General features: G+C 36.9%; 1 protein-coding gene across 1 annotated transcript in view; it reads left to right on the forward strand.

Annotated features, from left to right (window-relative positions):
• The window catches only part of RNGTT (RNA guanylyltransferase and 5'-phosphatase), a 385,215-nt gene that overhangs the window by 141,925 nt on the left and 230,004 nt on the right, over positions 1-13,286 (forward strand). Inside the window, exon 9 of the mRNA XM_006870664.1 lies at positions 10,949-11,000. Coding sequence (XP_006870726.1) covers positions 10,949-11,000 — 52 coding nt within the window. The remainder of the gene's footprint in view (positions 1-10,948; positions 11,001-13,286) is intronic.

Raw genomic sequence — 13,286 nt, forward strand, 5'->3', positions numbered from 1 at the left:
AATTTAGACATGAATCCAGTTTTTTACTGGAATGTGAAATTTGATTTATTTCTTCTTGTTATTGTTATGTGCTGTAGAGTTGGTTACAACTAATATTGACTTTAAACAGGGTTTATAGAAGTGGCTGTTAGGTTTGAACTGCCAGCCTTGTGATCAGCAGTCCAGTAATTATCGTATAGTGTCACACTAGGACCCTTCTTACCTATGTTGTTGTTATTGTTGGTAAGTGCTGTTAAAATCGTTTCTGACCCATCACTACCCTGTACAGGGTTTCCAAGGAGCCGCTGGTGAGCTTAAACTGCTGACCTTGCAGTTCAAAACAATTTTGTAGTCTGATTCATTAACCCACAGCGCCATACCAGGACTCCTTCTTACCTATACTTATATTGAATTAATATCCCTAATAATAGGGGTCTGGAAGCTTAATCTTTGAACCTAAACATATAGTTTGAGATGTTTTCTTTATCAAGAAAGTTGTTAAAGCTGTAGAAAGGGAGTTAAATTAATTTTGTATTGGTGCTTGTCACCCCATATGAGGGTAAATGAATAAGATATTAAATCTTTAATCACTTGTTTTTTTGGTTATTGAAAAAATAATTCTTACTGAAGAAGACTCATTTGTCTGGACTATCTTATCAGTTTAATTTTAATTCTATGGTACTACATATCACAGATTCCTTTGCTTTTTAGCTAAACAGACTGATAATCCTTCTTAAAAGCAAGTTGTACCTTTAAAAGTGACACTTATACATTAAATTTTAAATGATTAAGAATTTTCCCCTTCTAGAAGATCTGCATTTATAGAATTATAAAATGACTTTATTATGAATTTTGAACTTTTTTCTTTTCTCTCCTTCTCGAATGCTAAATATATTCATTATTTGTAAATAAAGTTCAGGTAATAATACAACATTTCAAAGAAGTAGGTAAAAATCACCTGAAGATCTCTCTGGACATTTCTCTGTGTCAGGGAGTTCAATCTTTTGTCTGCTCCAGTATGTCTGAGCAGTAGAACACATTTATATTAGTAATAGTAGCTAGTGTGTCTGGATTTTTAACTGAGTTGAGGCCTCTTCCATTCCCATCAAGATTCTAGATAACTCTTTTATGTACTTCTGCCTTGAATGAAAATTAGTGCTGTGATCATATATGAGGACATTTCTAAAAGTTTATGGAAAAGTTTCTTTATCTTTCAATTTTATGTTTCCACAAAATTTTTGAAGCCCCTGCTTGTTCATCCCAGGGAAGACTCTGGGGAGATGACAGTGGGGTTCCGAAACTCATTGGTAGCAGTACCTCTTAAACTTGGAATTGGAGAATAGTTTCCCCAAGAAGGGGATGGTAGCAGGTGATGATAAACATGGTCTTTGTGCTGCGTTCAGAGACATTTTCATTATCATTACCTTTCTAGAAATCTAGAACAAACCATGAGTATAGATTCTGCACATTGTTTTAAACACTGCTAGTCTTTTTTTTAATTTAACATTTCTAATTCGATGTGGGAAACATTGGTCTCTGGGATCAGACTGTGTAGGGTGTTTCACTGGCTCCAGCACTTATTAGCTTGTGGTACCTTTTATACTTTACTCAGTTTCCTCATTTGTAGTGAATAATAGTACTTTGTTAACAGTAGTACTTTGTTGTTGGTGCAATTGTGATGATTGATAATTTGATTGTGATAATTTGTAAAGTACAGATGAAAGTGTCTGACACATAGTAAATAATTTGTTTTCCTTGCATTTGTGTAAATAGTTATTGAAGGTTAGTTTTTTTTACTTCTTTACGAGTTGTATATTTTTTCTATGAATTGCTTGATTACATTTTTCTCTTTTTTTCAAAGACTACATTTTTCTCTTTTTTTTTTCATCATCACTGGTTTATGAGATATTTTTGTGTGTCACATATTTTGAAAAATATACCTTTGCTTTTTCTGACCTTTTCTGTGGAACACTGTGAAGAATGAGTATTCTGGATCATTTATTTGTGCTCATGAGGTACCTGTACATAGACAAAGAGGCAGTCATTCAAACGGAACAAGGGAACACTGACGGGCCTAAAATTAGGAAAGGTGTGTGCCAGGGTTGTATTTTTTCCCCCATACCTATTCAATCTGTATGCAGAAAAAGTAAACTGAGAAGCTGGATTATACGAAGAAAAGGGTGGCATCAGGATTGGAGGAAGGCCCATTAACAACCTGTGATATGCAGATGATACAACCTTGCTTGGTGAAAGCCAAGAGGACTTAAAAGACTTATTGATGAAGATCAAACACCACAACCTTCTCTCTGGATTGTAGCCTGCTTTTTCAAAGAACACTCAGAATTCAGGTGTGAAAACGTGATTGTGTCAAACGTCAAAATGAAGGATCAAAAAGAAACCTGTGGCAGAGGCAAGAGCTGTTCTTGGAGGATGTATGTCTCAAGTCTACTTTCCATGGTGTGACTCGGGAAGATAGAAGGGGAAGACACACAGAACTCTGTGTGGACCTCTGGTGGACAACCCTGTGGAATGCGGATGCTGAAATGACTTTGATGAAGTCCAGTGGTACAGCTCTTTTTCACATTCCACCTCCCACCCCAACCCCCTACATGTACTACACTGACATTTTCAGATGAGAATTTCTTCCTCTCTCATGTGACCATATCAAACCTGAGTCATTTTATTCTGTTTCCTTTCATTCTGTTTATGTTCATTGTCTTTAATCTCTTGTTTATGTGTGCACAAGTAGTCTGGAATGGTACTCTGGATGGAAAGTTTTTTCATCAAATAAACTTATAAGCTATGATCAAGAAAAATAAAGTAAGTATCATCTGGGAAAGAATAGAACTGCTCAATAAGGTTTCTATGGCTGTAAATCATTACAGAACTTGACTGCTCCGTCTTTTTTCTGTTAAGTGGCTGTTGGTTTTGAACTGCTGACCTTTTAGATGACTGCTGAGGTCTTAACCACTGCATCAGCATGATTCCTTTGGGAATAAAAGGGGTCTCTAAATCTTTCTTACAGCTTCTTACAGTTTACTTTCCACAGGGATACTGCTTAGGTTCTTCAGACTTTCTTCATTTTTATCAACATTGAGCCTTTTAAAAAAAAAAAAAAATAATAAAGCATGATTGAATTATATCTGGCCAGTAAATTTTGGAATATGTGGGACAGTGGTTCTTGTTTTAATAAAGAGGAAATTTCCATCTGTGAGGAATTGTATCAATGGATAGTAAAGCATTGGGGAGAAGCTTATGAAATATTCATTTAAACACTCAGTGATTATTGTTGGTAAGTGCCATGCAGTCAGTTCCAACTCTTGGAGACCCTTTATAGGGTTTCTGAGGAGCAACTAGTATGTTTGAACTGTTGACCTTGTGGTTAGCAGTCCAGTGCTTATCCTGAAGTGCCATACCAGTGGTGGTGGTTGTTAAGTGTTGTTAATTTGTTTCTGACTCATTGTAACCCTGTATAGGGTTTCTGAGGAGCAGCTGGTGGGTATTAAGGCTGTGGTTTGCAGTACAGTGTTTATCTTATAGCACCACATAGAATTACTTTAAGAAAGATCACATGCATCAAAATGCATCTATACTTGTTCAGTATAGAGGGAATACTACTTTCCAAGTGTCCTCAGTGCTTTTTTGCCTATCCTGTGTGTTTAATATTCTTACTAGTGAAATATTACAGCATGCAAACTAGAAGATTTGAGACAGTGATTGGGGCATGGGATGTTTGAGGTAGTCATATCTGACTTGTAGTTTGGGTGTTGAGAAGTTTGGGATGTGCCCTAGAGAAAGTGAGTGGCTGAGGTGGGGAGATGAAGATCATTGGAAGTGAGAATAGCAATGAACTAGATACTAAAGACTGGAAAGGAGAGAAAAAAGGTGGTAAAGTTGGGTGGAGCTTGAGTAGCAATAGAGTTTGACAATGAGTAGTTACATAGGGCTGACAAAGAATGACCTATCCTGTGTACGCGTTGGGATTGTTAGTAAATTTTCATTTTTATGATAATATGTTTAATATTTTCTAAGCACATGCACACGCATGCTCACCTTACCCCTCACCCCTGTTGCTGGCAGGGTCACTGTGTAAGTTTGGAAAGATTGGCTTCTCCTCACTGTTGTTGTGAATGGCACCCCTCGACTTTGCTTAGACATTTGTGGCAGCTCTGCTAATGAGTTCATGCGAACAGCAGGAGCATTTTAGGAGCGTGAATAAAAAATTATCCACACTCTGGTAATAGAATTTATTTTAATTGACTTTTAGTAAAGACAAATACATCATTTTTGATATAATCTCCCTTTCAATATACTTTCTCCATCTGCCAACAAACTTTTACATTATTTTATTAAAAAATATTTTAGGTGGAGCTGCGAGACACAAATGTACCACTGTCTTCACTTCCTCAACAAAAGTGAATCTTTGCTCTCTAAGGGCTGCTTTCAGGGGAACAAACAAGTGACAGTCTGATGGAGCAAGATCAGGGACGATGTGTTAACATTTCAGAATGAAAGAGTTTTTGCTGAGTGTCAACAGTGTGGGCAGAGGTGTATGGAAGTGCATTATCATGCAAGATCACAATACCCTTGGATAGCAGTCCTCTGCATTTAATCCAAAATTTAGGCTTCAGTCCTTCAGTGAGCATCTTATTGTTATTGAGCACTGTTGATTGTTGAACCTTTTTCTGATAGTGTTCCAATACTGGCCCTTGAGAATCTCAGGAAACTATAAATATTCATAAGTCAGCTACTAGTTGACTTTTGAACTTTTTCTTGGTCTGAGATTGAGGATGTTTCCATTCTGTATATTCTGCCGTTTACTCTCAGGCTCATAGTGATGAATCCATGTCTTGTAACCAGTAATGATTTTTTTTAAAAGAAAACTTTTACCTTCCTTCGAGTATTGGTCTGAATCTTGTTTACAGATGTCCAAATGCTCTGTTTATGCTCATTTGTGAGTTATTTTGTTTCTCATCTTTCACAAACTTTTTGAAATCTAAGTCTGTCATGGATTACTCTGTAGGCAGATCCATGACTGATTTGCCACATAATCCACCGTCACTCATCTATTCAACAGAATCATTTCATGTGGACGCAGATGGGTGTTTTAATATAACCAGAGTGCAGATAATTTTTGACTCAACCGCATAGCCTTCATTAGCATTTTGCTATTTTATTTAGATGATAGTGTTTTAGCATTGTAATTGAAAAAATAAAACAGAAGAAGATTGTTAGTAACAGCACTTGCCAAGGTTTAAGATAGTTTGTAATTAAACTAGTATCATGTTCAAGTTGCTATGCTAGGAGTACAGCTATTACTGCCAGGGGTGAGGAGAAGGTCATACTCTGGAGACATTTTACTTGGGTTAGTGTAGGGGTAATTGGTAATAATATAGGAGACCTTCAAGTAAAGCAGAAACTTCAAGTTGTTGCTAAGTGCTATCGAGTTGGTTCAGACTTGTAACGACCCTGTATAGGATTTCCAAGGAGCAGCTGGTAGTTTGAACCATCCACTAGGAAAGTTGGAACTCATGAAAAATGAAATGGATCACTTTGAAGATCATATCCTGGCATTAGAGAGCTGAAATGGACCGGTATTGGCCTTTTTGAATCAGGACAGTCACGCGCTTCAAACTCACCAGCCACTCATACAGGGTCAATATGAGTTGGAGCTGACTAGACAGCACTTAACAACAATTATGTTGGGAGTCACAAATTGAAGAGGAACAGCATCACATTTATTGTCAAAATAACTATTTCAAGATCTGTCCTGAAGTACATTGCTGTCAGTGATAGGGTGTAATATTCATATGCTTACAAGGAAAATCAGTTAATATGATTTATTTAAATTTATGTATCAACTGTTAATGCTAAGGATGGAGAAATCAGAGATTTTTACCAATTTATGCAGTTTGAAATTGATCAAACTTGTGGTCAAGATGCATTAATAATTATTGGTGAGTGGAACTAAAAGTTTGAAACACGGAAGGAAAATATGATGTACATGATAGATCATAGTGATAGAGCAAGTGATGCTGGAAATCACATGGTAGACTTTTCTAAGACCAACAACCCGTTCATTGGAAGTAAAAATTTAAATAACATAAAAACAGCAACAATACATATGGACCTCTCCAGGTGGAATGTGGTGATGGCATTGTGTGCCACCAAATTGTTCTGACTCATAGAGTTTCCAAGGCTGTGAGTACTTACTGAAGCAGAGAGCCCCATCTTTCTCTTACGTGGTGACTGGTAGATGCCAACAGCTGACATTGCAGTTAGCAGCATAGTTTGTAATTCACTGCACTACCAGTGCTCCTTAGATGGAATATATGAGTTACATTTACTAAATCTGTGGAATGAGATTGTGAATCAGTTCGATATCATCAGTCAGAACAATTCCAGGAACAGACTGCAGAACAGACCATGAATTGCTCATATGCAAGTTCAAGTTGATGTTGTAGAAAACTGAAAGAAGGCTATGAGAGCCAAATACAACCGTGAGTATATCTCATCTAAATTTGAAGACCATTTCTAGAATGGATTTCACACATTGAACACTAATGACCAAACTCCAGATGAGTTGTGGGATGACATCAAGAACATTGTAAAAGCAAGCATGAGTTCTTTAAAGAGACAGGAAAGAAACAGAAGACCAGATTAATGTTAGAAGAGACTTTGGAACTTGCTCTTGAAGGTAGAGTAAATGTGAATGGAAGAAATGATGAAGCAAAAGAGCTGAACAGAAGATTTCAAAAGGTGGCTTGAGAAGACAAAGTAAAATATTATACTGAAATATGCAATCCTTGTGTTAGAAATCCAGAAGAGAAGAATGTACACAGTATTTCTTAAACTGAAAAACTAATATTTTAAGCCCTGAGTTGCAGTATTCAAAGATTCTACTGACTACATGGAGTCCTGATGTGGCACTGTGGGTTAATGCACTGGACTGAAAGTCAGTTTGAACTACCAGGTCAGTAGTTCAAACTCACCAGTTGTTCCTTGGAAACCCTATACAGGGTTGCTATGGGTCGGAACCGACTTGACGACACTTCACAACAACAACTGACTGAATATTTAATGATGCAGGAAGTATCAAATTAAGATGGAAAAAATACACAGAATCACTGTACCAAAAAGAATTGGTCTGCATTCAACCACTGTAGGAGGTAAAGTATGATCAAGAACTGATGCTATGGAGGGAAGAAGTCCACACTGCACTGAAGACAATTGTGAAAAACAAGGCTCCAGGAATTGACGCAGTACTAATTAAGATGTTTCAAGAAAAATGAATGCAATGCTAGAAGTGTTCACTGATACCTAAAATTTTGGAAGACAGCTACCTGGCCAACCAACTGGAAGAGACCCATATTCGTGCCTGTTCCAAAGAAAAATGATCTAACAGAATGTGGACATTATTGTTAATATCATATGCAAGTAAAATTTTGCTGAAGATAATTCAAAATCGGATATTGTAGTACATCCACAGGGGACTGTCAGAATTTCAAGTTGGATTCAGAAGAGCACATGGAATGAAAGATACCACTGCTGATGTTTAATGGATCTTCGTTAAAAGCAAAGAATAGCAGAAAGACTTGTGTTTTAATTGACTATGCAAAGGCATTTGACTGTGGATCATAACAAATTATGAATAACATTGCCAATAATGGGAGTTCTAGAATAGTTAAGTGTGCTTAGGCAGAACCTGTATGTACTCTAGTAGAAAGTCATTTGAACAGAACAAGGGGATACTTTGTGTGTTTAAATCAGGAAATGTGTGTATCAGGGTTGTATCCTTTCACTGCACTTATTCATTCTATATGCTGAGCAAATAACCGGAGAAACTGGGCTGTATGAAGAAGTACACAGACTTAGGATCGGAGGAAGACTCCTTGACAACTTGCGACATTCATGCGGTGCCACCTCTTGCTGAAAGAGAAGATGGTGTGCCTAATGATGAAGATCAAAGACTACCCCTTTCAGTATGGATTAAAAATCACCATAAAAAAAGTCCTCACAACTATACCAGTAAGTCACAAAATGATAGAATAGATTGAAGTTGTCAGTGATTTCAGTCAACACCATAGTCAAGAAACCAAAGGATATATTGCATTGGGTAAGTACGCTGCAAAAGATCTCTTTAAAGTATTAGAAAACAAAGGTATCACTTTGAGGACTTTGACCTAGGCCATGGTAATAGCCTCTTATGCATGGAAAAGTTGGATAATGAATAAGGAAGGCTGGAGAAGAACTGCTGTCTTTGAATTATGGTGTTCAGGAAAAATAATGAATATACCATGGACTGTTAGGCAAATCTATTTTGGAAAAAGTATAGACAGAATATTAATAAGGACGAATAGCAAGACTTCATCTCACCTACTTTGAATATGTCATCAGGAGGGACCAGTTTCTGGAGAAGAATGTCATGCTGTTTAAAGTAGAAGGTCAGTGAAAAAGAGGAAGACCTTAATATGATAGATTGGCATAGTATCTGCAATGATGGGCACAAACATAACAATATTGTGAGGATGGCATAGGACTGGACAGTAGTTTGTTCTGTTGAACATAGGGACACTGTGAGTCAGAATTGACTAAATGACATCTAACAACAACAACAACTGGATTATGAGAATTATAACCATTTGGTTCCTGATTGAGAAGTTTTCAAGGATTGGTTTATTTTTGAGACTAGTTTTGAAGGCTCACAGATTTCCCAAAGAATAGTTAAGGAAAGGGAGAGTATTTTTTTAAAAACCTTTTCATTGTGAATTGAGTGAGGTTTACAGAGCAGATCATCAGTTTTACATTCAACAAATCACACACTTTGCTTCATTACAAAGATTGCAATCCCTTCCAGGTACCACCAGTTAACAATATTTACCTCTGTTTCCTTTAACTCTTACACTCTTTCCTGTTTCTCTTGCTGCCTTCATCTTTCCTTTAATTTTCCTCTTGTTGTATATTGCTTGACCCATCACTAATGTTGACATATGTCTGCCTTCCAGCCCATGAATGTTTCTGCCACCTCTGGTAACATCATAGAGTGTTTATTTTATCTAGAAAACCCTTTCTTAACTGCTTACAACAGTGGTCTTATGCAATATTTGTCTTTTTGTGATAGGCTAATTTCAATCAGCATAATGTCCTCCAGGTTCATCCTTGTTGTAAGGTGTTTTGCAGATTCTTCCTTATTCTTCTGCATTGTGTAGTATTCTGGGTGTGTATGGACCAAAGCTTGTTTAACCATTCTTTTGTTGGTGGTCATTAGGTTGACTCCATCTTTTGTTATTGTGAATAGTATTTCAATGAACATGGGAGTGCATATATCTATTTGTGTTACAGCTCTTATTTCTTGAGGATATATATATACACACACTACATAGTGGGATTGCTGGTATCATATGGTATTTGGTATCATATCATTGCTGGGTCATATGGTATTTCTATTTCCAGCTGTTTGAAAAAGCGCCATACCATTTTCCACAGTGGTTGTTCCATTTTACCACCACACCAACAGTGTAGGAGGGTCCCAGTTTCTCCATACCCTCACCAGCATTTGTTGTTTTCTGTATTTTTTGAACTTTGCTATTAATACTGTAGTAAGATGTTATCTCTTTGTTTTAATTTGCCTTTATCTAATGGCTGTAGTGTTGTAGGATAAAGTAGTAGACCTCAGGGCTTCTTTGAACCACAGTTTCGTCAAATTGCTTCCAAGTCATAATGAACCATGTATAGGGTTTCCTAGGAGCAATTCATGGTTGTCAGTCCAGTGCTTATCCTATAGTGCTACATCAGGACTCCTAACGCTAAGATGTATAAATTACTGGTGATAATACCAGTAGTGCATATTGCTAACAATAAAATGGACCAGAAACACACGGATGTAATGTGGTTCCTTGTAACTTGAATATGTTGTAAATCAGGTGCTACTGTATATGAATTCCTGCTATAATAGACTGTCTTAATGTTTTTAACTTATATAGTTAACATCTTTGTCAGTTCTGAGCTACTTTTGATCAATATTTATCCTCATTATAGGTCATAATTTTTGCATACCTAGTAATTTTGTATTAAATGTTTGAATTATTTCTTGTTGGGGACTAGATGTTTTTGTATTCTGTAAATACTCTTAGAGACTTTGTTTTGGAATACAGTGAAATTACCTAGAACCAATATTGTGTGTTTGAATTTGATTTTAAGATGTGTTATGTGTACAGAGCAGTCTTGAGGGATAATTATTCTGTGTTATGTGGCGCTGTAGGATAATTACTTTACCCTAAGGTCAGTTTGAACCACAAAGTTGGCAGTTCAAAGTTATCAGCCACTCCTCGGAAACCCTATATAGGGTCGCTATGTGTTGAAATTGACTCAGTAGCACTTAACAACAACAACAATGGAGGCACAATATAAAACAGAATAATTATAGAAGGGGTAATTATTCTTTACTATGGAGGCACAGGAGTCTTTGTGTGGCACTGTAGGATAAATACTGAACTGCTAGCAGCAAGATCTGTGGTTCAAACCCACCATCCACTCTTTGGAATCTCTATACAGAGTCACTGTGAGTCAGAAATGACTCAGTGGTACTTAACATCAATAACGTGCAGGCACACTTTTTGTGAATACTTTACCCATTGCCCTTATAAATTGTCTTTCTGATGACATTAGGCATTATTCCCAACCCTATGTTGTTCCATTGTCAGCTTCTGTTCTCTTTAAGAGAACATTGTCTGATGGTGAGCAGTTTCCTCACACATCTACACACGCTGATTGGTACTCTGCTGAATACTCAAGGACGTTCACCTATAGATTTCTGTTCTTTCTGCATACAGTACTTTTTTCTCTGATACTCTTCCTTGATAATTCTAGATAACTTGCTCTCTCTAGACTAACTTCCATTTTCTTTACTCAGATTTTGCCTGCCGCCCCCTCCATAGAGCTCATTTCGTTTGTTTCCTGTCTCTTCTAGATATTACTATTCTTTGTTGCTTGATGTCCAGTGTCTTAAATCATTGCTTCAGGTACTGTCTGATTCTTTATTTCTTGTTGTGTTATTGCTGTTAAGTGCCATTGAGTCTGTTCAAGGGTTTGCAAGGAGCAGCTGGCGGATTTGAACTTCTGATCTTGTGATTTGCAGTCCAGTGCTTATCCTATAGCACCTCACCAGGAGGGTAAATTCAATCTTGATGACTACATTTTGGTCAAAAGAGGATGTCTGTTTTCCTTTCTTATCTCAATTTTATGTGTACCAACTTTCCTTTAACCCATGGCTATGATAAGGAGCCCTGTGGCCCAGTGGTTAAGTGTTCAGCTGGTAATGAAAAGATTTGGCAGTCTCCTTTCATAAAGATTTTCAGCCCTGGAAACATTATGCGGATAGTTCTGTTCTGAACGCCAGGGTTGCTTGCTGTGAATCGGAGTACTGTGGTCAGTGGGTTTGTTTTTTGGTAATGGTAAAGCTGTAGGGAGGGTCATTGGTAAGAGCTCAGCAGAGGCTCAGGTCTTTTTTAGAATCTCTGGGGTGCTGTTCTCTCTTAATTTTTGTTGAATGTCTTTTCAACTAATTGTTGGATATCTTTTGTTCCAGTAATGCTTCAGATTATTTCTCCAGTTTAGTGTTTGTCCTGGAGCCTTTCCTTAAGGCAGACAGAGTGTTCAGCTGTTTTATTACTCTTTAGTCAAAATAAGGAGGGACGGGGGGCCCAGAATAACCACTGTGTGTGCATCTATCTAAATTTGAGTGTAATAGTGAAAATTGTTAGGAATTTGCCACTTCTACCAATAGAGATCCTGGTGGTTTGTGAGATTGGAGCCTCGCCTCGCTGTACCTTTCTATTTTATCAGAATGTTTGGCAGTTTCTTTGCAGTCAGGTTTAAAACAAGTAGCTTGTTTATTTATTTTTGTTTAATCTGTTGATTATACATTTTCTTCTTTAAAAAAAAAAGGTTTTACTCATTTCATTAGGTAATTTGGGAAGGAAATTCTGAGATACTTGCTTTCTGAATCTCTACTTTTAATAAGACATTTTTGAAAAGAAAATTAATCGAAACCTGTTATTTATACCACCATGTTGGCTTGGAAAAGGCTCAGAAATAAGTGTTTAAATGAAAAGAATGTATTAGAAACAATTTAAATAATGAAAGTGATTAGATTTATATCAAATGAATTGGTTAAAAATAACCATAAATAAATACACACATGTTCAGGAAACTTACACACATGTTCAGGAAAGAAATTGTTAATGGTTTCTTTTAACAATAAAATATATTTGCCCATATTCAGTGTGCTCTGTGTCATTTTGTTGGTTGTGTGTAAATGTCCTGTGATTGAATTAGATAAAAAAAAATCTGCCTCGTTTCTTAGAAAGTATTTGAAGAACGATAAGTAAAACTTATTTTTAAGAATAAAAAAATCCTACATATATCCTTATGTTGGTGGTGGTGGTATGTCATGGATTCGGTTCTGACCCATAGCAAACCTGTATAGGATTTCTGAGGCTATAAATCTTTATGGGAGTAGAAAGCCTCATCTTTTTCTCCCATAGAGCAGATAGTAGTTTTGAATTGCTGACATGTGGTTAGCAGCCCAACACAATCACTATGCTATCAGAGCTCCTTGCATATATCCTTATAATTATCCTTAATTGGTCTTCATCTCTTTTCTGCCAGCAAAAAGATTATTTTCTTTGACTTCTTGGTGACTCTAATAGATTTGCATTGATCTGTTCATTCTGTTCTTTTAAACAAAGTAGAGTAGAGGGACATGGGACAAAGGTAGACCAGGTGTATCACATAAGGATTAAGTTTGAAATATGGGGACCCTTTTATATCTGTAGATTTTATGAATCATGTAATTCCTATACAACAACATTTAATGCACTATTGATTAAAATTACTTTAAAAAGTAACACTGGCTTTTGTGATTTAAAATCTGTAGAGTCCTCATCCTAATTGTTGTATTTGTTGTTAGGGGCCATCGAGTCAGTACCAACCCATAGTGACCTTATGCACAGCAGAACGAAACACTGCCCGATCCTGGGCCAACCTCACTACTGTTGCCATGCTTTTTTGAGTCCATCGATGCTGCCACTTGGCCAGTCCATCTCGTTGGGGGTCTTCCTCTTATTCTCTAACTGTCCACCTTACCAAACATGTTATGTCTCCAGCAACGGGTCCCTCCTGACAATATGTCCAAAGTATGAGATTCGAAGTTTGGCCATCTTGGCCTCTAAGGAGCACTCTGGCTGCACTTCTTCCAAAACGAATCTATTGGTTCTTTTGGCAGCCCATTGCATATTCAATATTCT

This window comes from Chrysochloris asiatica, unplaced genomic scaffold, assembly GCF_000296735.1.
Source record: "Chrysochloris asiatica unplaced genomic scaffold, ChrAsi1.0 scaffold00146, whole genome shotgun sequence".
NCBI lineage: Eukaryota > Metazoa > Chordata > Mammalia > Afrosoricida > Chrysochloridae > Chrysochloris > Chrysochloris asiatica.